Source organism: Phaethon aethereus (genome assembly GCF_964289735.1).
Source record: "Phaethon aethereus genome assembly, chromosome: Z".
Lineage (NCBI taxonomy): Eukaryota > Metazoa > Chordata > Aves > Phaethontiformes > Phaethontidae > Phaethon > Phaethon aethereus.
In genome coordinates, this window is record NC_138577.1 from 2,493,035 (window position 1) to 2,516,028 (window position 22,994).

At 40.3% G+C, this 22,994-nt stretch overlaps 1 protein-coding gene across 1 annotated transcript in view; it reads right to left on the reverse strand.

The window, feature by feature from the left end:
- The window catches only part of DCC (DCC netrin 1 receptor), a 593,712-nt gene that overhangs the window by 51,762 nt on the left and 518,956 nt on the right, over positions 1–22,994 (reverse strand). Inside the window, 5 exon segments of the mRNA XM_082013714.1 lie at positions 1,335–1,529; positions 4,362–4,469; positions 8,547–8,685; positions 12,882–13,120; positions 16,710–16,805. Of these exon segments, the coding sequence (XP_081869840.1) occupies positions 1,335–1,529; positions 4,362–4,469; positions 8,547–8,685; positions 12,882–13,120; positions 16,710–16,805 (777 nt within the window).

Sequence of the window (22,994 nt, forward strand, 5' to 3'; positions counted from 1 at the left end):
GTGCTGCCGAGGACACTGGCTCATTCACTGAAAGCCTTCCTTAATGGCTGAAAATGGAGTTTTCTCCCTTCAGCGGCAGCAGAAAAAGGGAATTTGCTATTCATGTAAAGGTTTGCTGAAAGACAAACTCACATACAAGCTCTCGCCAAACAAACAAACAAATCCCCCAAAGGCAATGATGTGGGGTCATGTGTCACCCCTTCTCCCCAGTCATTCTGCTTGGCTTTTGTACAGCTCATGTTAAATGAAGTCGCTTATAACTGATTAAAAAGAGGCTTGAGTGTGAACGCTAATTCCAAGCCTCTCAGGCACAGATCTGAGTCTGAATTTCCCTAATTTCCCTCCAGTCATGACTTCTCAGGCCCAGCCTGTGTCCAGTTTCAATAACCTTCTGTCAAGATGTTATTTTTATATACAAATCCCTGGACCTTCTCTAGAGAAGACACAAAGATAACGTGCTCTCTCATATGCCGTGCTTCTTTCCTGGGTAGGTTTGCTGTTTATGTCATTTGAGGTTTTCATTAATTACACATCTTTTTAAAAGTAATTTCATACCTTTGTGCAAATGAATGAGTGACAGTTAAAATATAAGGAGCAGAGAGGCGGCAAGCACCCTGCTTCCCACTCACAGTAATACTGCTTACATCTTCATAACTAATAATTTCTGGGTAGATCATGTCAGGGCTTCACACAGACAGGCAGCAGGGAAGAGACAAATATCTCTCCATATTAATTTGAAACCAAGGCTGATAGAAGTACAGTCCTTTGCTCTCATAAACACATCGGTGCTGAAATACCAGCAAAAAACCATGGGTGTCCCTGTTTTACCTGCTCCTTCTCACTGGTCACTAAAGGAGAGGGATCAGCTATTAATTAGTCTGTTAATAACAGGTACTGAAAAATAGCTAGAACACCTTTCCCCACGCAGGCAAGTTGTATCTCAGTTTGCTGAGATTTTTAATCACAATTTTACATGCTTACTCTGTTGACAGGAGTGAGACACTACAGGTTCTCACAGTCACCAGAGGATCCAAAATGAAAAGGGACCTCCCTAGAGAAACCCAGTCAGATCCAATTAGCTTTATTATCGATAGTGGAAAGTTAGGTGGTGTCAGAGTGCTCGCCGCAGCTGACTGAATTTAAAAATACAGTTACTGCCTCATTATGTGGTTTTCTTTTGTCAACTACTGTACGTAGCATTTTGCTTTTATCTCTCAACAATAGTTTCAGGTAGAAGGATCTCTTCTGGCTGACATGGAATTAATTGCAATGCTCCCACAGAAGCAGAAGAAAATTCTATGTATCGTTACTATCCACATGACATAGATCCAAACCTTTCAGCGTCCGGAAGAAAACAGGATCGGAGAGGGGCCCCACTCCCTTGGCGTTGCGAGCTTGGATTCTGAAATAGTAGACGGTGTCCAAGTTGAGGTCCACTATCTGGTGGGTGAGCCGGTCGCCACTGATGGACTCCATAATCCAGTCATCAATTGGAGCGTTCTTGTCCAAAGTATAGAAGAGGATGTAAGCTGAATAAACACAGTCTCTCAGTTAGTACTTCAACCAAATTTTAACGTGCTTCTGTTACAAAATACAGATAAAATTCAGGTTTCTTAAAAATCAGGGCTTCATTTTTGAAAGCAAGGATGGCAGGTCTCCAATCAAAATAGTTTTGACAACTGTTATGAAAATGCACATTTGTCTATTTTTAGAACAAAACCACAATTACAGTATTCGCTGTAAGAAACACAGATTTAACAAATATAAAAATAGGTAGCACGCATTAAAAGGCTGTTACAAGTACATTTCTCAAGTTCAGGTGTACCGTTCAGTCTGATAGCTGCCATAAACCATACGATATAACTCTTCAGTGTTTCAGTGCTGAAATAAAACTAAACGGCATTAATGACACAATATTAATTACTGGGTGCTTATGGGAAGCCATGCAATATTTCTTGGCAACTACAGGGGAAAGTATTTTGGGGAAAAGAATGAAAAATTAAAAATGTTGGTAACTCAGAATTTTGGTAACAGAGTATTATGATAACTACTTACCACTGAATAAAACTTAGAAGTTTTAGAACTTAGAGAATAGAAGTACCAGTGTTAGGAAAAGACAATAGTTTGTAGGAATTACCTTGCCAGCAAATTTTGGGAAGAAGAAAAAAGCCTGTAAGAAAGGCTGAGAAGTCTGGCACACCCTCTGTGTCAACCCAGCCTCAGCTGGGGACTGGCAACAACAGTCGCTGCCTAAATTTGAAAACAATTGCTTTTTTTTCCCCCCCTTCCTTTCTTTTTCTTTCTTTCATTTTCCTGAAAAGCTCCCTGGCAAATTAGTCATATGCAAAAACCCCACTCTAAGTCCGGTTTTAAGTGCTGTGCCGCAGGAGTGAGCTACTGGAGCAGAGAGCGAGCGAGCAGCTCTTTTGGACTTCATCTTTGTGCCTGGATCCAAAGTTACTACAAAATTGGTGTAAGCCTTATTATTGCTATTTCCCTATTCTTTTCTGAAACAAAGATGCTTTTCAAAACTCATTCCACGTGAATGGTTACACTGGTCATGGACAAGCAGTGTTAGGATGAAAATGCTATGTTTTTGTCTCTGAGTTTTTTTGGTTTTTTTATATTATGGGATTTTATTTAGAGGCTTGTAGTTTGGCGTTACTAAAGCTACTAGTAACTAAAGTTTCTAAAAAAGTTTCTCAGACCATGGCATTTGAATTAATATATATCTAAAGTTATGAGAATATACATATGTTTCTCAAATTATCACAAATACACTCGCTGAAGCATTTGTAGGGATGAAGATTTGGTTGTTAGAGACTTTTCTACTCTCTGCAAGGAGTTGTCTCCTCTACTTGATATGTCTAAGAAACATTTGACCACATGCAGTAAAAAATCCCTAGGAGAGTCATTCTTCAACCAAGTGCTACGAGGAAGAAGTTTGTGCATGGATGTCAGGAGACCCAGTCTGCTCTTCGGTCTGAATGCTGCTGTCAATGGAAAAACTCTATAAAAGTTGCTACCACGGAGTCATTTCATGTCTTGGAAGTCAGGAAAGCTTTTCTTTTATTTTCTCTTTTAGTCAGTGGGGAATCAGGACCATTAGCACTCATTTCAGTGTGTTGTCCATCAGAATGATCGTTTCTTCTCTCTAATGGCTAAATTAGGTTAGTGCAAACAGAGCCATTTCATCAAAACGTCCTCCTTTTGGACATGGTCACGGATTGTAAAATGCTGATGATAACGTAGAGTGAAATTATACAGTTATGCAAGTCTAACCTGAGAATTGTTATCACTGAGTGATGTCCACATGGAAATATATCCTTATTTATAGGTAACGTAAAGTGGGATACGTTCCTGGTGTGACTCACAACAGCTCGTCTGATGCCAGTGAAGCCCTGCATGAGTTACAAATCTTACCTGGTGCTCTTCGATGCTAATGGCTCACACGAGACGTCATTCTGAGACATTCTTCCTCTTAACATTTTTATTTCCCAGAGCTTCTGCAGGGTGTATAGCTGGGACTGCTAGCAGTAACAGTGACGTATGCACACTTTCTCCCACACGAAAATATCTTGTAGAACTGGTTTAACCCAACCGTTTGTAGTAATGTGACCAAAATGTGCACGTTTTTGCAGATAAGCAATATTTCTCCTAATAATTATATGCCTCAGAGATGTCTATTAACAGCCTAAAATCATCATTTAAATGCAAAATCTCAGATAGAACTCTACTATAATTTTCAAACTAAATTAACATTAAAGGTTTGTAATGGATTTCTTAATTAGGCAATAAGCGTGTATGTAGTATTTTGGAAAATAAAATCTGTTATTGTGAAGCATCCACAAAGTTCAGTACTCGTCAGTCAATATTAGGGTTTTTTTCCCTGATCATCATTGCCTTAAATTGTTATTGTAAGGTTAAATATCTACCATTAAATTCTCCCATGATGTGCTGCACCGAGCAACCTATCATTATGTATACTATGTATATTATGTATTGCATTATTGCCAAAGTACTTATTATTATTGCCAAACAAAGTACTTATTATTAGTCATTTCTAATTATCATTGAGCAGCTCGTACCACAAAACCTTCGCTTCGAGTGCTGCATTTTTTAACTTATATTACTGCTCTTAGCATTTAAAAAGAACAGATTTACATCCCCTAAGTTCTGTATCTTGCGGTATCCCTAGCATTGCCTTGAATCCTAGACCAAGTTGGCTGATAAAAATAAGAGAAAATAAAATAACATCAGATCAAATATCACCCAAGAAAAAAAACAGAGATAGGAAGCGAAAGCAGCAAATTATCAGAACAGTAAATAAACAGAGAACACAGGATAATGTAAATGTTTACCAGTAATTTTTCCATTGGCTTCCAACGGCGGCTGCCAGCTGACAATAACGGCCCGGGGCTTCCCTTCCCGTGTAATGACTGTCAAATCCTTGGGAGCAGAGGTTGGAGCTGAAAATAATGACAATAGTTGAAAACAGAAGTTATTCACCTTCTTTTGAAGTCCTTACACACCGGAAGGCAGGCATGAACTAGTCAGTAGGCATTCACTGCTTTCGTAGATCCTTTCAAAGGCGAGTGTCCTTAGATGCATTTCAAACATGTAACGTATGATTTGTCTAGAAGTGACATTTTAATAGTGGCAATTGCACAAACACCGCGTGTGGATATGTCAGGATTTGGTGGATAGCTCTTCTCCTACTGTTAATATCGGTCCTTACAGCTAAACAACCACCGAGGTATCCAAGAACATCTAATATACTCTGGGATCCCTGCACATTTAATAACAGTAATAATATTGTGGCTTCTCTATTAGGAACGTCTGCAGGCATGTACCAGTATAAAACAAATATAACTCTGTATATTCATTGAATATATGCTCAGCTTGAGACATTTTAGACGCGACAGAAAACTCTTAGCTTTTCTATTTCCACTGCGTTAAAGACGGAAGGTTGCGTTTCTGAGCCTGCAGTGTCTGCTTTGCACCCTGCTCTACTAATGCTGGCTGGGAGGTCTTGCACAGTGTCTCAGCTATTTTAAAACCCTATCATAAGACTGCAGAGGAGAAAGGAAAAACAGGCAATTACCAGGAAATAGAGGAGTAATACATTGGCACTGAGACCATCGTTTGTTTACTTAGTTTTGATACAGGCTGTCGATGACTTAGAGCGTATAGATAACGTAACAGCATGGAGAACACAGTGCACGAGCATCCCATCGTCTGTGTCCTACCCATATGGCCACTAAACAACTTTCTTGAATGATTGAAGAACTGCTCCAAAGTCCGTTTATGAGGTAAAACTTTAAAAACCCATTGGATCATGCTGAGCTAAACCAGACCGACCTAAAGCACAGACACAAATCTCCGGGGTGATGAACGTTCGATGATGTTAAACAAGAAGAAGGAAAGAAAGAGCCAGCTGCCATACAGGCTCTGGTCACAAGGAACTGATCCCTCTGAAATAACACAGAGCAGATGGTCTCATGGTATTTGCATCAGTTGGACTTATCAAAAGTGGGATCCAGAAAGCAACCAAGAAACGTGTACACAAAAACCAGAAGTTTCTTTACCCTTGTTGTATTACTCAGCAGGTGCCTACTCGTGAGCCGATATTCTTTGTGGCAGGTTTGTGGTGGATTATCTCTTTGCTATATATGCTGGAACAACACGTCCAGTCTGGTGTGTCCAGAGCCAGCACCAATGGGACTCACAGTGTTTCACTTTAGTGTTGTCACATTAGCTGCTCCTTGCTGGAAGCATCTTTCTTAGCCTGAAGTAGGCAGGCCACAACACAAGATCACAGACCTTTGACAAGTCTCTTATCCTCAGCAATGCCCATCATGATGTGAGCTCCTACACTGCTGGGGAAGTTTGCATTATTGTTATTGTTGTTATTGATGCTGTTGTTGTTGCTGGTTTTATTATTATTATTATTAAAGAGGATGGTGTTGCATTTGAAACTTACTCAGATTATTTAAATATCTATTTAAAAACAGTGGACTGGAAGAAACACCTTGGACTGACTTGCTATTTCAGGGAACTGCAAGAGATAACCCTTTTCATAAATGAATCACACTTGATTTTAGAATTAAAATTTTCCTTCTCTTTACTTTTGTTAAGCCTATTCTGCAATACTCTCCAACTTCACATAAGTGATTGTATTTCTACCAAAGTGCATCCATCTCTCTGTATGCAAACAGCATCTTTACCTTAAATATTATTTTCCATTCTCTGATATTAACCCTTTTGACATGTTTTCATGAACTAACCCTTTCCCTTCCTAGACCTTCTGTCTTTTGTGAGGTTATAATAGCAAAGCTTGTAAGCCCCCGTCCTGTAACATAGGCTTTCCATGCTGGTGATTACCACGTGGGTCCTGCTGAGCGGCTGAAGTTGAGCTCTGCTTTCAGCAGATTGTGAACATAAGATATCATGAGAAAAACAAAAGCTTTAGATGTTTCCCTTCGCACTCATTAACACCCTTCATATCAGTAAGGCTTGTGTAGGCAGATCTGGGAATGGAACTTGGCTCTGAGAGTTGCTTTTGAATTATGGGCATGACAACTCTCCCTCGCCATGGTAGCAATCTCCAGTGAATTCTATATCGATGCTGATATGTACGTTCTTTAATATCATTATGGGAAATTCAACATGCGGAATAGGTACAAAACAGGCAATAAAGATCAGCAGTGCAGGATGCCCTTAATTAACAAAGCTGCTCCATCAAGCTCAGATAATTGCATTGCAATCACATGGGAAAATCTAAGGACACATATATTCCCTCTTATTTTCCCTTTGTTAATTAACTGGTGTGTACTGAGGTTTTAATTTAAAAAAAAAAACACAACAAATCAATATTTACCAGCAGACTTCATTTGGTAACTGCTGGTAGAAACTGATTTGTAATGTCACCTAGAGTGTTTTCAAGGCCACCAGTCACCGTCAGGAAAATATAGCATGTACTACCTCAGTACTCAAATGCACATATTGCTATCTACAAATGATGAAGTAGAAAAATATTTTAAGCAAAACCATAGACATTCTCACCTATGCACAAAGGTATATAGGCAATCATAAAGAATGTGGAAATGCTAGCAGTTCGTCAGCATACAGCCTCATGCAGTTCAGTGGAGTTATTTAAAAGCAAATCTACTTGGGGGTTTCAAAAGGAGGGTTCAATAGCTTATTCTGAAAGAAATGCAAATTTGATGGAAGACCCCACCCTTCTTTAAAGACAGCTTAGGCATCAGGATTCAGGATATGTGCTTCCATAAATGCCCACATGATAACTAGAAGTAAAGCCCAAGCATATTATTTTCCTACTGTGGTTGACTGAAGGCACACAAAAGAGAAACAAACAATTACATTTTGGAGAGGATGTTCTTATCTGCAGAGAACACTACGTCTCCATCCCTTTGCAAATATTTTTATCCCACTGAACTAGGGTTACATATAATATGTATCTGGTGTCTGTTATGAAAACTGCATTTAGTCCCCTTCAGAATCTGAACTATCTTTCAGGTCATAGCTTCCTGCTTGGAAAATACTACTCAAATGCTTAAGAAGAGCGGCTAAATTAAGCCTTCAAAGTGTATTTGTTTATTATAACCATATTGTTAATATTTACAATGGCTGCTTACTGGAAATTAAATACAGATGTATGAAAACACTGAGCATAGAAGAGATGCCTTACCAAACTGTCAGCAGGGCATTTATACAAGTCAACATTTTGCACAGGGTAGATAATTGTGTCCTTAGACCAAAGTATGCGCAAGCTGAAAAGCCCGCTCACTTGACTTCCCCCCGCTCCTGTTTGTGTCTCTGTCTCTAATTTTGCACACACGGTTTCAGCTGCTGTAACTCTGACTGTAGGTTTGGCTGGACTGATGCAGTTGAAGATGTCCCTGCTCATTGCAGAGGGGTTGGACTAGATGACCTTTAAAGGTCCCCTTCAACTCAAAGATTCTATGATTCTATGATTGGTCACCAGCACAGTGCACAGCTAAAGGTGTTCACATAGTATTATGAACAGACATGTGGTTGTTTAGTTTTAAAACATATCCCTTTAGTTCTTAAGTCAAGAAGGATGTGCATTAGATGGAAGCAGTCATTGAGTCCTTTTTAGTAAGTGCATAAGATGGGAAGTCATGAACTTAAGACAAAACCACATAGAACTTCGTAAGTCAAAATTTTAAATTAGCAAAACTGTTATTTAAGAATAAGAGAATAATTGTTCTCACCTGATCTTGGGTTTCTTTGACAAGTGAAAACTATTTTAAATCATTAGCATTAAAAGTCACAGACACTCATTACATTATGGGGCAAACCATTACACACACATACTACCACTTCCTAACTTCTTGCAATGACACCAGAGCTCAGCAGAATGACTGCTCTGCTTTGCTACCCATGAAAAAAAGTGAAGAAATACCGTGAGTTTTGTACATACGCTGTCTGTTTATGCAGTTAGGATTAACCTGAATGAGGCTTTCAATGACAAATAAAAACGAAAGAAAGTCCTGCCGTACCTGCTTCATAGGTGGTGGCGTGCGCGGTCATGCTCCAGGTGCTGGACCGCCGACCTTTGGTGACCATGACAGAGAACTCGTACATGGTGTTTGGCTTCAGACCTATCACGGTGTGACTCAGAGCAGTCGTATCTGCTGACTGCAAAGAGACAGAGCAGAGAACGTCTTTAAAGCCCCTCTTTTTGCTGGTAGCCAGGCAAAACAGTGTTACAACGGGTTCCTTTTCCAAGCAAAATAGCTCTATTGCTTCTGGATACCTTAACGGGAGCATTTTTAGTACCATAAATATGATACAAAACTTACTGCCTATAGTTTAGGCAGTTAAATAAATTATTGTGATGCTTTCTCTTTTCCCAAAGCAATTTGCCATGCATTTTTTCCAAATGTAAATTGGAAGCTAACCCTATGGCCTTCATCTATGCCCATATGAGGGCGGGAAAAAGGAACATTTCCGTAACTTAAACACTCATTTACAGCCTCTTTGATGGGTTCTTTCTTAAAAAAAAGTTTTTAGTATCAACTGATTTTTAGTGGAGGCTCAGAAACCACTTTTACCCCTAGAATGGTCCTGACTAAGGCTTCCCAGTTCCTGGGGTTAACATGTATTTATGACAGAGATCGAAATATGACCCGGGACCCCCGCATAAAGATGCATTTCTGTATTAATATAACACACTTCTTGGTTAAACAGAATATGTTTCTATATTAGATTATATTTGAAACATATCATCGATCTGTCTCACTGTGATATGTTATGAACAACTAAACTTATTGATGTTGATGTGAGTATTAAATTGTTCATTTATTTTTAGGTGATTTAGCTTTTTACCTGAGCCTTCAGTAAGGAACAATTTGAGCCAAACTGCACTAATATCAAAGGAGACAAGTGAGAAGAAACTTATTGGACAAATGGGTGACAATTTGAATAAAATCAATTCCCATGCTTTTCAAGTTACAGAGCCTGGTGTGCAATCCTCCAGCGTCAACAACTTAAAGGCCAGCGAGTTAAAGGTGCTGTGCACTTTTACAAACTTTAAAGATGTAAAGTTTACTGAGTAAGGACAACTTACATATGACTTTGCATGAGAAGACTACCTTGAAGTTCACATCTGGGAAGCGGTTCACAGGAAGGCATCTTGCTGGCATGCATCAGTAATGCCATTCTGACGATAATCATCAGATGATTAAAAAATAAAACGACCTTTACTGAAAATGGGACACCAAGTTTCCAGCACACTGGAGAATAAAGCAGTAATATGCAAGGGGGAGTGGGAGAGCTTTACTTTCCAGAGACATTAATGAACGGGCTATATATGCCTGCATGGTACGCTGTTTTATCAGAAGTGCTCTGACAGATGTTTTGCACGCTACTTAAAGGGAAGATCTAATGCAATATCAGATTTTATCATCTTCATGCTCAATTAAAATTCCTAGTTATTGGAAATTAGCAGTTTTTCAACTTATCTGTACTAGGGGTTTACTCCAGCAGTGAATCTCCCTCTATAAAAAGTCCTACTGAAGCAAAGACAGCACTTACAACCTGTGTGTTCATAAACTACTCACCCAAACTACTCAGCCACTTGCCAAAGATGGCAAAATCTACCTGCTAGAGTTTATACAAATTATTCTTTGACTAAAGGTTGGATTTAAATATGGGGAATAATAATTTTCTCCCCCAGAAAAGATTTGGAAGAAATGAAATAATTTGTGGCACAAAATGCTCCTCAGCATGACTGAGGGTAACTAAATCTGGTAACTATCACGTGAAAATGCTGAGATATTACACATGACCAGGAAAAATGCACATGGAAAAAACAATAGGGTTTCAATTTATTCCTGGACAAAATAGTCTTTAGTGGAACATAAAGACATTGGGTTCTTTTTTGTAAAAAGAAAATTATTTGTCTCCAGCTGAGTGTTTTTTCTTTGACTGTTTCACTCAATACTAAATATCAGCATTTCAATAGCTGCAAACGTCCTTGAAGTTAATATCACATTGAGATGAAGGGGGGTAACTGTAGCAAGTACCTTTAGCAATGCCATGCCATGCCTGTTTGGGACGGTTTGTACAAAGTCAAGTTAGCAGGGGAAAGTTAAATTCATAAACTTCCAATTTAAATGATAAAGGTTAAACCCTTCATTGTATTAGTTTTACTATACATTTTTGAAGCAATGGGAGCCTTTAATAGAAAAATCTGAAACTAATTGGAAATTCAATGCCAATGCACAGGTAAGTGCTATGGGAACCTATTTGTGAGCCTGATCTAAACCACTCTGAAGAAAACAGAAGTTTTCCCCACGTTTTTCAAAGAATAACATAATAGGTATTATCTTTTTTCCTTCAAAAAATGCAGTTATTTCAATAAAGCAGACTCTCTTGAAAGATTTTTGATTGTTTCTGCTTCTGGGAGATTGAACTGGAATAAATGTATCACACCGGCTCTTTACATGCTACCCACAGACTGGCCAAACTAGAGATGATGGCAAAAAAAGGTAATTTCACTCTTGCTCCTCTCCTCTCCAGTCTCCTGCTCCTCGAAGGCTCCCGGAGCACTGTGTGGTGGCTCTGTGAGAGATGTCCACCCACTCGTTGTATCCAAAGGACAACGAGCTCGACACCGCCAAGCAGGACAGGCTTCTCCTCTGTAGCTAGTCAGCTACACTAAGGGGATTAATACGGCTATTTTTGATAATTTTTGATTGTCACCCACCCTTTTCCACTGCATGCAGCTCAGTAAATGCATTGGGAAACTGGAGAGAATGTTATGATTGACTGTGAGTGGCAAAACGTAATGGTGTCTTTTCTGGAGCTCTGACTTCATCACTGGCGCTGCAAACTCGGACTGGCTGTGCTTCCCCGTGCTATACTCCTCATTTTGTTGGGCCTGGAAATCCAGCTCTAAATAAGAGTCAGATCAAGGTATGGCATTCAAAACATTACAATGCATCGTTCTGGCATCCTTCATTACCTAAGAGCTTGTTACAACTGCATGAGCATACAAAATTTGGGTTTAATACTGCAGATCATCATGTCAGCATCTGAGGTTGTCAAAAGTACGGCAGTAGACGTAACAGCAAGGTATGGGCTTTATACCTTGCAAAGATATGCTATTGTTTAAAAGCTTTACAGTGGGTCAGCATCTGCAGCAAAAAGCCGGCTGACCTGAGCCTCCTCTCAGCTAATGTGAACGTAAACAGGGGTAACGCAACTGAAATCTGTAGTTCCTGGCAGCACGTGGACTCAGCCGAGTGCCAGCAAGCCAAATTCTGACGGAGATGAGTAAGGGGGAGAGCTGAAAAATCACAATCAGAGAAGAGACTGAAGGCAAGAGCTTCTCCACCATCATTCCCACTCCTTCCAAAAATTACCTGGGAAAGATCTCAAGATTTAGAGGACAGGGTATCCCAAACCTAAAGAGGTAGAGAGCCATCCTCTGGGGTTTAGAAATGTCAACCTGCATCTAGACACATCATTCAGGCTCTGATCAGAGGAGCCTCAGTGCTGGATAGAGCACGGCCTGCTCCCTAGTCCTTGTATGAATGACTTGTAGAAGGCTGCTTTTGTTAGGACAGAGGACAATAAAAAATGCGGCATCCACTTGCAGTATAAAAATACATCCATAGCAAAGGATCAATATGATCCTTTAGGCAAGCGAAAACAACCATTATGGTAGGGCACGGGAGGAAGGACATGCTCATCATGGGGTAGGTGGGTGTTATATGAGATGCAATATATAAGCTGACGAGAGTGGGGAAACGTAGCTTATTGTTCAAAAACAAGCAAACAAAAAAGCCTGAAGGCTGTGCTTGTTCCTTCCCATTCCCTGTCCCATCGTATCTCTTTGCTGCACCACACGGGATTTGGTACTGCTTTCATTAGGATTTGGAAAAAACATTCTCGTACAGAAAGTAGCATGCTGCTGTCATACCCATTCAAACCCAGTTTTCTCATAAACTAACCTTCATTTTTTGCGATTTGGAAATACGTAATATGGGTGAGTGGAATTGCCATACGGTGTGAGTGGGTTTGCAATTGGTATTTCTTTCTATTCACGCTACGCCATTATGCTACCAAGTTGGTGACTTAATTTATACCTGATTGGTAAAGATTAAAGATCAAAACTTCCAACAATTGGCATGTGGAATTAAAATCCGGCATTTTCATCCACCTAAACACATAGGTTTCTACGAAGCAGTAGTTATTTAGACAAGTTTCCTTTTGACTGAAATGGGAAGTTTGGTTGAGGGAAGTTCATAAAAGCCAATTCAGAGTCTTTGCAAATAAAATATGAACAGATGAATAGCTCATAAATTCATAACATGTTAAAATTTCACCTTGTACTTAGCACTTGTCGAATAGCTCGTTCTCCATCGGACCGTGTAGAAGCGAACCTCCGTAGTCTTTTGGTTCTTTGGGACAGAGTTGTCTGCCCAGATGACCCTCACTGCATCATGAGTAAGTGCAACAGCCTGGACACCTACTGGTGGGAGCATGGGGGTGGAGATATCTGGGACTGAGGTAGGGAAATCATCAAGCAAAGGATAAAAATCAACTTCTAATGGATCAATGGGGTCTGGGTCCATACATCACCAAATGAGCATTCCAAAATAAATGAATAGGTAAGTTAAACAGAAAAACAAAACAGAACACAAACAGCCACCAAGGGGCACACATCACGATGGGTTAAATGCATGGCATTAATGAGGAGGAGGAACATGAGGAGAACAGAAAGAAAGGCATTAATGCAAAATGAGAACGCGCACCAGCAACATTTCAGTTACATCACTACAACAAAACTGACCAGCGCTAATGGCTGTTTGTCATGACTTGTTTGAATACTTCCAGGTATGCTGTGTTTTCGTCACGTGAGATGAAGTCAATGCACAGTCTCTCCTTAAAATGATTTACATTTTCTTTAAAAATTTGAATCACTTAAATGATACATTATTGGAAACACCTATGAAGTGGAGAGTGTGTCATCTTCTAACCTAACTTATAGACATGACATACTCAGGTGTAGGAGTTACCTATGCTTTTCTCTCTCAGCAGCCTCTTTCAGACTCTTTTGTTGTTTTAGGCTCTCAAAAGGAACATATTCTACATCTGCTTAAACGTTTGTTAGGCAAAACACAACGTAACAATTTCACGGCTGAAGTGAAGATCTTGCAACTGTTGGTTTAATATGTCAGCAAGATAAATGTGCATATCTGGGCGTGGATACGTGGATTATCTTCAAGTGGGCTTCTTCCTCAAGGTACGAGCACAGCTCCTCTCCCATGTGTCTGTGATCAGGTGGCCTTTGGGGAACAAGATGCTGAGCCCATGCACATGGCACGGCGGTGCGCTGTGCAGTGTCAGAAGCAAATTCTGGCTGGCTTAATTATCGAGATAGCTGCTGCCTCTTCCCTTTGGGGCTGCATGGTGAAGGTACACGGGAACCAAGAGACTGTTTCTATTCCGTTTAAATACTTCTGTCCTGTTGAAGCACCCGGTCAACTTCTGTCCTATCTTTTAAAAATATACGTACTGACTCATTATTTACCAGTTGTGATTTTTCTAAACACAATTTCAAAATGCAGTGGGTGAAGTGCAAAAAAGGCACGCCAAAAGGTTGGTTGTTTTTTTTCCCCTAAAATAATGTGCTAATTAATTAATCAAAGCATAAATGACTCTAATATTTCCTCACTGACAGTTGCTACAGTTTGTCTATTCCATGTGCAATTCCAGCTCCTGACACTCTTTGATCACTCCTGTTTTACAGTTTTGTAATTCATTATTCAGAACTTCGGGCGGTCACAGCCTTCAGAAGGAAAAACAGAGGAGACAAGGATGTTTAGAATGTATGATAAGCAAGTTCAACCTGCTTCTTGTGTTGCTGCTTTCATCAGAAGCTGCTTTATAAGAAGTTTGAAGATGAGTGTTGAAGGAAATGAATCAACCTGGTTGTTGTTGGCGTGATCCAAAACTCAAACACACGACCCATGCTGGGAGGAATGGGGAGATGAATCTCTTTTTTTCCCCAACTTGCTGAATCAAGCTTCTGCAAGTTGAAAGGTAACAGTTTCTTTTCCTGAAATGAAGTTTTCCAAGAGAATTGGCTGTAAACTTTAAAAGGTGAGCAATACCTGTTTCTGTTGGGTTTTTTTTACAAACTAATGATGGGAGTTGATGTGACTGGAGCCGACTTGGTATTTTAGCAAATATTGCACTTCTTTTCTCTTTTTCTTTCCCATACTCAAAACCGAAGTCCTGCTGTAGTGCAGATTATGAAGAGAGGATGGGTTTAGCAAAATAAATGGCCAGACTCAATCAATCAAGATAATTCAGTTTCTGAAACACGTCACCACTGACCTGAGGAAGAGGGAAACGTCTATAATCCACTGGTGGCTGAAAATAGGTCCCTAAATACCGCCTCCATTTTCCACCAAAGTTTCATTTGCTATTATTTATGCGTGGACATCTGTCATTTGGAAATTACAATCTCTTGACAGAAAATAGCTTCTTGCTGTCTTTGGAGTTGTTTTGCGAATGTGTTATATAACTTTAGTTTGCACACCGTATCCACACAAGCAGACACCAAAGTATGTCCATGTATATGCTAAAGGGACGCACAAAGACACAGTTTTCTTTTCTTTGGTGCCTAGGGTGTGTCAGCTCACCCACTGCTTAGGGAACACAGTCGCTGTGTTTTCCTGCTTTGCTAAAAGCCTTTTTTGAGATGTTCCTCCATGAACGGCCCAAGCTGCTGGCTCCTTTCAGAGGCTGCATCCCAGGGGCGGGAGGTGGTGGGAAGCTCCGGGTACGGACGTCTCTCAGCAATAAGACAGAAGCACTGAGATGGACTGCTCGCAGATGAACATTGGGTCGGTTCACCAAAACAGAGCCCAAGCCTTAATTACCTTTTTCAACCTGGATATAGTTTCGTTTACGAGAGGTTATATACAGACATAAAATCAAATCCCATAGGCCAGCCGGGTGATTTTTAAATAGAATTGACAGGGAATAAAAAACTGAAAAACAAAAGTATATACGGATCCCGAGGCAAACTCATTGGAAAAAGATTTCACAAGACACACACTCAGCAAGAATGACCTCTGTAGACTCCAGACAAGAAGATTAATAATTTTCAGCCAGAAGTTCCCTGACTCTTATTATATCTAATGTAGCTTGTTACAGTTACCCTTGATTGTGTAATTAATCTCTTTTATTTTTTTTTTCTCCTTCTGACTTTCCAAGATTTCTTATGGGAATACTTCACAAAACCATATGGATAAAAGCTGTTTTTCCTTGTAGAGCCACAGAAGTGCCACTTGGTTGATTTATTCCTCGTAGTCCACCCAAGCCAGTGTCAGTGATCGGGTTTGCTCTCAGTGACACAGCTCCCCTCCCGGGCAGCTCTGAACACCATGGGTGAAACACGAGAAAAAAACATCACCAAATGATGGTGTCACTCCAGAGGAAAAACACATGGTTTTTTTTCTCAGTTCTGTTCTTTTAACCCCTCATCAATCCCACTCACACACCAGTGATTGCAGAAAAACCACGAGGCAGTAACGGAAGACAGTGCCACAGAAGAATAATTCTGATTTTATAACTTCACTAGTGTTGCAACGATGCACCTGTGAAAAACAGCTACCTAAAAGCACCCTGCTCCATAATCCCTTCTGTGAGCTTTATCCTACCAGGAATATGTTCCTTCATCTTTTGCAAGGCCTCTACATGCTTCTTTAAATGTGCATGATGACAGTGTGTTTTTAACTAATTCATTTTAAAGTAAACTGCTTTAAAAATGAAGGAAACAAAAATAATTTCATCTGGGCTTAATTCAGCAAAGCTATTCACCACTATTCTGCCCTGATCTTTAAATATTTAAGTCGTTTAGGAATCGTGCTTCTCCAAGCCAACCCGCACCAAAGAGCAAGCACTTGTGAGCATCCCATTAAATTTATACAGCCATTTTCAGGAAAGGGTAAATAATTGATTCTATCTGTGCAGTTACAATAAAGTGGAAAATGAAGCTGATTTATTCGAGCAGGGACCTGGAGGATTGCAGAGCTCTTTTCTTCCCTTGCCTTGACCAATATGTTTTGCCTAATGGGCCCCTTTGTAAGGGTAATGCCCACTGATGGGGAGCAGATCATGAACCAGCATTTGCAACTCACCTGTCATCGACCTGGTGGTCGCACTTTCGTACAGAGGCACCCCTTCGCCTGCGTTGTTAAAGGCCTTTAAGGAAATCACGTAATGGGAACTTGGCTCTGCAGGAGAAAACAAATAAGGCAAAACAAAGCACAGACTATTAAAGTCAGATCTGGGATGCAGAATGGACGAGCACTTTCCTGAAAAAGAAGAAAAAAGAAAATACAGTTAAGCAAACGCTCGTTCAAACTAAGTGAGGAGCACAACTGCTGCCCATCATTTTGTTTCCCTTCCAAAGGCTTTATTTATGCTATCTTCATCAAGAGCGAGCTGAAGTTCTCCTTTAGATCATCCGCAGTTTTGCCTGCGTGAGAGACCTGGAATCAACTCTGCGCATCAGCCGTAACTCCTGACCCATAGCTCTGAGCAGAGGACGCCTCGGATGCGGGGCTACGTGCAGCGCTACACGGAGGCCAGGGATGCTGCAGGCTGCCAGTGCCTTCCCGTTGGCTCCTGGTGCGCTGCCGGACGGAGCCGGGGCCGTGGTGCTGAGCTCCGGCGGGCAGGGAGGCACCCAGCCCTGCACAGCCCCTCACGAGGATGCGCTGCTGTCTCGGGGATGATGTGGAAAGAGACGGTTGAGGGTCACCAGTGATGTGTTGCCTTGGGATCCTGAAATTCATACCAGTGAACCGCAGGCATCCAGCTCTCCAGCACTGCTTGGCTGGAATTCAGGTTCGTACACCCTGGTAATTGCTTTCTGGATGCTGAGCAAAAAGCTTCCCTCACTAATTTCTTGATGTCAGAATTGCGTCGGTAATAGCCATTTAACCACTTTTTACCTCACTGAAAACTCCTCACGCTATGCGGTAAGCATGAAGGATGGGGAAGACAACAAATAACACACGGGAATTAACTTCTGGGTGCACGGCCGTGCTGCGCTGGTTTTTACCACGGGGCTACTCTAGGTATATCCCTAAATGAAAACAAAGTGAAATGAGCACGTCAGCTCCACGATGTTTTTTGCTACTGTTTTCTGAGAAAAACACGGCAATCCATTTTCCTGATTTTTTCCATATGAATTGCTTCACCCCCCTACTTTTTTTTTAGCTGTTAATTCTATTTGTACAACAGAAAATTGCAGTTGAATACATTGGGCGCTCATACACCTGCCAAAGATGGGAACTGCCTCCTCAAAGTTCTTTACTGAAAAATAACAAATGTTTGTATGTGAGGAGGCATTTATTAACGTGACATTGCAAAAGACCTGTGCAGAATTACATATTTCATCTACATTAACACCAAATCAGCTCAGCATGATTAATACTATTACATGGAATCCAAAATGAGTAAATAATCTTTAAGTACTTATTGAATATTGTTACTAATATCCTTTCCACCCACATATTTTGTACTCAATTTTACATCCAGAAGAAATGGTGAAATATTTGTTTAATATTCAGGTGACTTCTGTGCTTCTATCACAAAAGAGCTAAACTGTAAAAATTGCCAAATGAATGACTGGTGCATCAATAACTCCCTGCGCTAAGTATTGTACAGTTATTAATTCAGTTGGTATCACTGCAATATCATCAGTCATAAGGAAATTCTTTTGTATTCACAGAGATGTAGTATATATTTTCATATGATTGCCACTATATTAGCATACTACTTTTAATTTCTAATTTAACTTAGTGTTGTAACTCTCCAGATTCCACAAAGAGATTTATTTATTGAGACGTTATTTAGCTGAGAGTTTAATAATGTCACATGCAGTAGTTTCTGCAGAAGAAAAAAGAAATTCATATGCGCGGTCTAGACCGGCTCCATCTCTTCCTTCTACCCATGTCCCAGCTGTTGTGCCTGTTTAGGAATTTTGAAAGACGTCTGGCAGAGTGATGCAAGGGGTTGATGCAGACCATTCATGAGGGTAGACTTGGGGAAACGCAGGGAAGAATACCAGAAGATGAAGTTTTAGGACTTTGAGATGTACCAGGTATTTGCTATTACCAGCAGTGAACTCGGTGACTGTATTGAGGAGGACAGCTGGAGATGGACAGTGTATTCATCCTATTGTTTTCCAGCTTGCTGTAAATTAGACCTGTGGTTTAGTTTATAAGGGCTGTCCCTATAGTGACTGAAGACAAGCGCCTCTGAAGGACAATTTATCCCAAGCTAAGATAGGTATTTAAGATATATGAGATGAATCAGCCTCTAAGGGTTGGTACATATCTCCACTGATTATGGCCAGAGCACGGACAGCCAGACTTCACTTGGCTTAAATTTAAAATAACGAGACATTAGTCAGACAAGAATGTCACCCTGAATAATAATTTTTTTAAAATGTGAAAGATTACTTGAAAAACCTGATTCTAGGAATTACCGTCAAAACCTCACAGAACAGTCACATCTAATCAAAATACACTGTGAATTCCCCATAATGAACAAGCAAAATGAGTGAGTTACTGTTATTGTGATCATGAAAAACATACTCACAGAAACTGATAAATTAGGTGGAAAAATGTGATAATTTCATGGAAAATTTAAAAATGGAGACTATATAGCACATACTTCATTACAACTGCCCATACAGCACAATATATGGCCCAACAAATTTTATAAATTGAACAGACTGTCATGTGATTTATGCTTATAACTAGGTTGGGTAAGGTTACATTTGCAAAAATGAGCTAAGATAGGGATAAAGACGCAATCTGTAGCTTTCTGTTAAAAACAAGAAAAATTCAGTTGGTTAATTTGAGCTGCTGCTAACTGGAGCAATAAATATTTGCTTGGGTCTTAGACAAAAGGTAAAAAGGCAATTTCCAACAGTACGGTGTTTGAACACAGCGTTAGAGTTTGGTTTAGTCCAATACAATGAAAAAGGGAAAAAGCATTAATATTATGATGTGGCAGACAGCTGCTTTTTGAGCTGCGTTGTACATTAAAAATACTTACGGCGTTGTTCTGGTGCTCTTCTTGGTAAAATGCCACTGATTGGAGTGGGAGTTCAAATGAGGGAAGGTTTTTAGTATAAACCTACTAACAAGCATAGCAACTAATGGAATAGAGGGGTCATTAGCGCCCTGGTAGAAACAAGGCAAAGAAACAATGAAATGGGGGCTTTAGAGATGACAATTGCAGTGCAGTTGCAAAAATTCAGAGGTAAATTCTGAATTTTTCTCCACCGACTCCCATTCATCACAGTGAGGAACGTAACTCTATAACAATGATGTTACCATTTTTATTTGCTATTCTGGAGCAGGAGAAGGAGTGAATTATATATTTTTTTTTTTCTGGCAGAAGAAATCTCTTCCTGCCTTTGAAGAAGCTGAGCAAAGAATTCAGCTTTAATTACAGCATCAACCAGGAATCCCCATGTCAGTGTGGAACATGTTCTGGAAATAAAGTTGTATTTTGCAGTTCAACTTAAAAAAAAAAAAAAATACAAGAAGTTCAAACTAAGCATGAATAAAATCGATTTCTTCTACTGACAGATATTGTTCTGAAAAAGAAAATAATCAACAAATACCAACTCATTCAAGATACCACAGCTGTTATCTTCTTTAAGAGGGTAAAATTGTGACATCTCTACAGCCATTACATAGGGTCTTTTAACAAATGTTGAGTTTTCATGTATAATTTAATTTTCTCTTTAAACTATAAACATAAAATAAATGCTGGACAACTAGATGTGAACTCCAACTCAAGGAAAGCTCCTCACCTTAAACTACAGTGCTGGAAAGAGGGCAGCACACTCAGCTGATTTTCCAGGTCAGCTCCTTTATCTCTCAAATAAAAATTCATTCTCAAGTCCTCTTCTCATTTCCCATTTTAACAATTACCTGACATGAGGGACCTGCAGAGTACTCTACGGATTGGTACCCTGGGAGAACCAAAGCTAAGATGGGGTCTCCTGGTTATCATGAAAACATTGGTCATCCCACTCAGAGCTACTGTCTTGTGCTTGAAAACATCTGAATTCTTTCTAATGCAATGTAGCAAATAAAACAGCGACAAAGATAAGCTATACATTCAATAATCTTCTCCCAACACCTCTGTCAGTGCCTCTTCTGATTCTAACCAAAAGCGAAGCAGCAGTTCATTGAGATCTGATCCCTTTTACCCTGCTTGAGCACCAGCGTGAACCTATGAGTACAGAATAAGAACGTGCTCACCCTGCCAGAGCTTGCTGAAGAAAGCTGCCATCTTTCGCACTTTTTTTTTCTCCCTTACTAAGCTGTTTTTAACTGTGCGCTACAGGAGTCTACCTTTGGGATAGCAGATACAGCAGTAAGGTATTCGTCATGAGGAGCTATAGCCTCCCTGTAGACAAAGTGGAAACAAAGATAACTTGTCAAAACAGATGGGGCCTGACAATGTCTTGCAGTAAAGGACAGGGTGGAAATAGAAGCAAGAGAAATTCCTATTAATTATTAGGAAAAAAAAAAAATATGAGGATTGTCAAGCACTGAGGCAGGGGCTCAGAGAGACTATGGAACACCCATCCTGGAAGGTGCTCAGAAGTCAGCTGCGGATGACGCTGGTGTGACCCAGAGCTACCTTCGAAGCTGGCCCTGCTTGAAGAAAGACTTGGACCATATGACTCAAGGGATCGTTTCCAACCTAAGTCATTCTGTGATAATTAAACCTGCTCACACAAACATGATGAGAGCAGGAACCTGGCTTTGATGCTGAGCTGAGGAAGAAGTTCTAAGCCAGCTGCTGCCATTGGAGCCTTCTGTCTTCTCTGCTGCTCTCGCTCTTTGCTTCACCAAAAGCATACTGACTTCTCTTTATTAGCAACGAAAGGAGCAGAAACACAAACGCTAGATTTTGTTGTAAGCAGACTAACCCTGTAGGAAATGCTGTTAAAAGAGAAAAGGTAGAAAAGGTCTTCAAGAGAATTATGTCTATGCCCTGCGCGTCCTGCCATTGCCACTGATGCTGAAAGACCCTCTATAGGGTAGAAAAGCCATCATTCACAATTATCTCAAAAAGCAACGCAAGAACAGCCTCACTTACTCCTGTCCGGGTTTGTGAAGACATTACACCTCGCAATCAGTAGTACCAATACCAGTTCCTAGACTTAGTAACATTACTTTATTGCCAGGAAAAGGTAATCTATCTATAGGACAAATGTCAAATTGAAGTATAAACTCTGCAGACAAGGGTTACTGAATTCTGAGGAATCAAGAGAGAAAAGCACTTCCAACATCACGGTCAGATGTGGTGTACTTCTGTCACCTGGGCCTGAAATGGAGGCTTGCAGCCAGGGCTGTGGTCGTCCGGACTGCCAGGGCTGGGGAACGCTCCCAGGAAAATGGAAACCACCCTATATGCCTTAAGGAGCCCAAGTTTTCAGCTAGCAGTGCCACAACAAACAAGCCCAAAGCGGGTGGAGATCCTGCTGGAGATCCTGCTGTGCGAGACAGCTCAGAGGGAATCTGAGGGGTTTCCTTGCAAATTCAGGAGGAATCTCTTCACAAGGGAGGGTGCTTGGGTCAGGCCTTGGAGAAAACATTCTGCATTTAGTAGACTACTAAATAAAATTGTGCTTTGAGAGCACAATTTGTCAGGGCTAGTCAGATATCCAGGCATAATAAACCGTGCCACGTATGACATTAGAGCATCAGCGGTGTCTTGCCTGGGGCTCAGAAGCCTCCGATGAGCAGAAATTACCCTCAAGAAATGGACTGTACAGCAGCACCCAAAAAGAACGGTGCCTTGAGTCTGATTTTACAAATATCCACTGGGCACCTAATGGCCAGCAGATTAAACCCCATTGAAAGAAACAGTAAGTGCTGTATTCCACCTCTTGGACAACATACACTTGCCTTGGAGCGCAAAGCTTAGAAGCAGATTTTAGCACCATCTAGGGAAATTATATCCACGTTTTAAAAAAATAAATATCTTTTAATCATATTAGCAAATGTAACTATAAATATTCCACTAGAATAGACTATCATGGTGAAATTGTCCAAATGTGTTTCTCCTATGTTGTCAGCTAGAGAAAAACAGTTTTGTTTTATTCCTTCTAGGCACTTTGTACATCAACAACAGCAGCATGTCAGTGGTGGATGAGGAGATAATTTCTGTGATGTTACTTCGTTACTTCATTGAATGTATCAGGTAATCCGGAAAGGAGTCACTATCAGAAAGGCTAAAATGGGTAATAAAGAGCTCATGTATTGTTTTCAATGAAATAAGAGACCTACCAGTGAATTATCCTTTCTCTAACACAACAGAATTAGCATGTATTTACATCTTCTGGTAAACTGCACAATCCATAATAACAGAGAAGAACT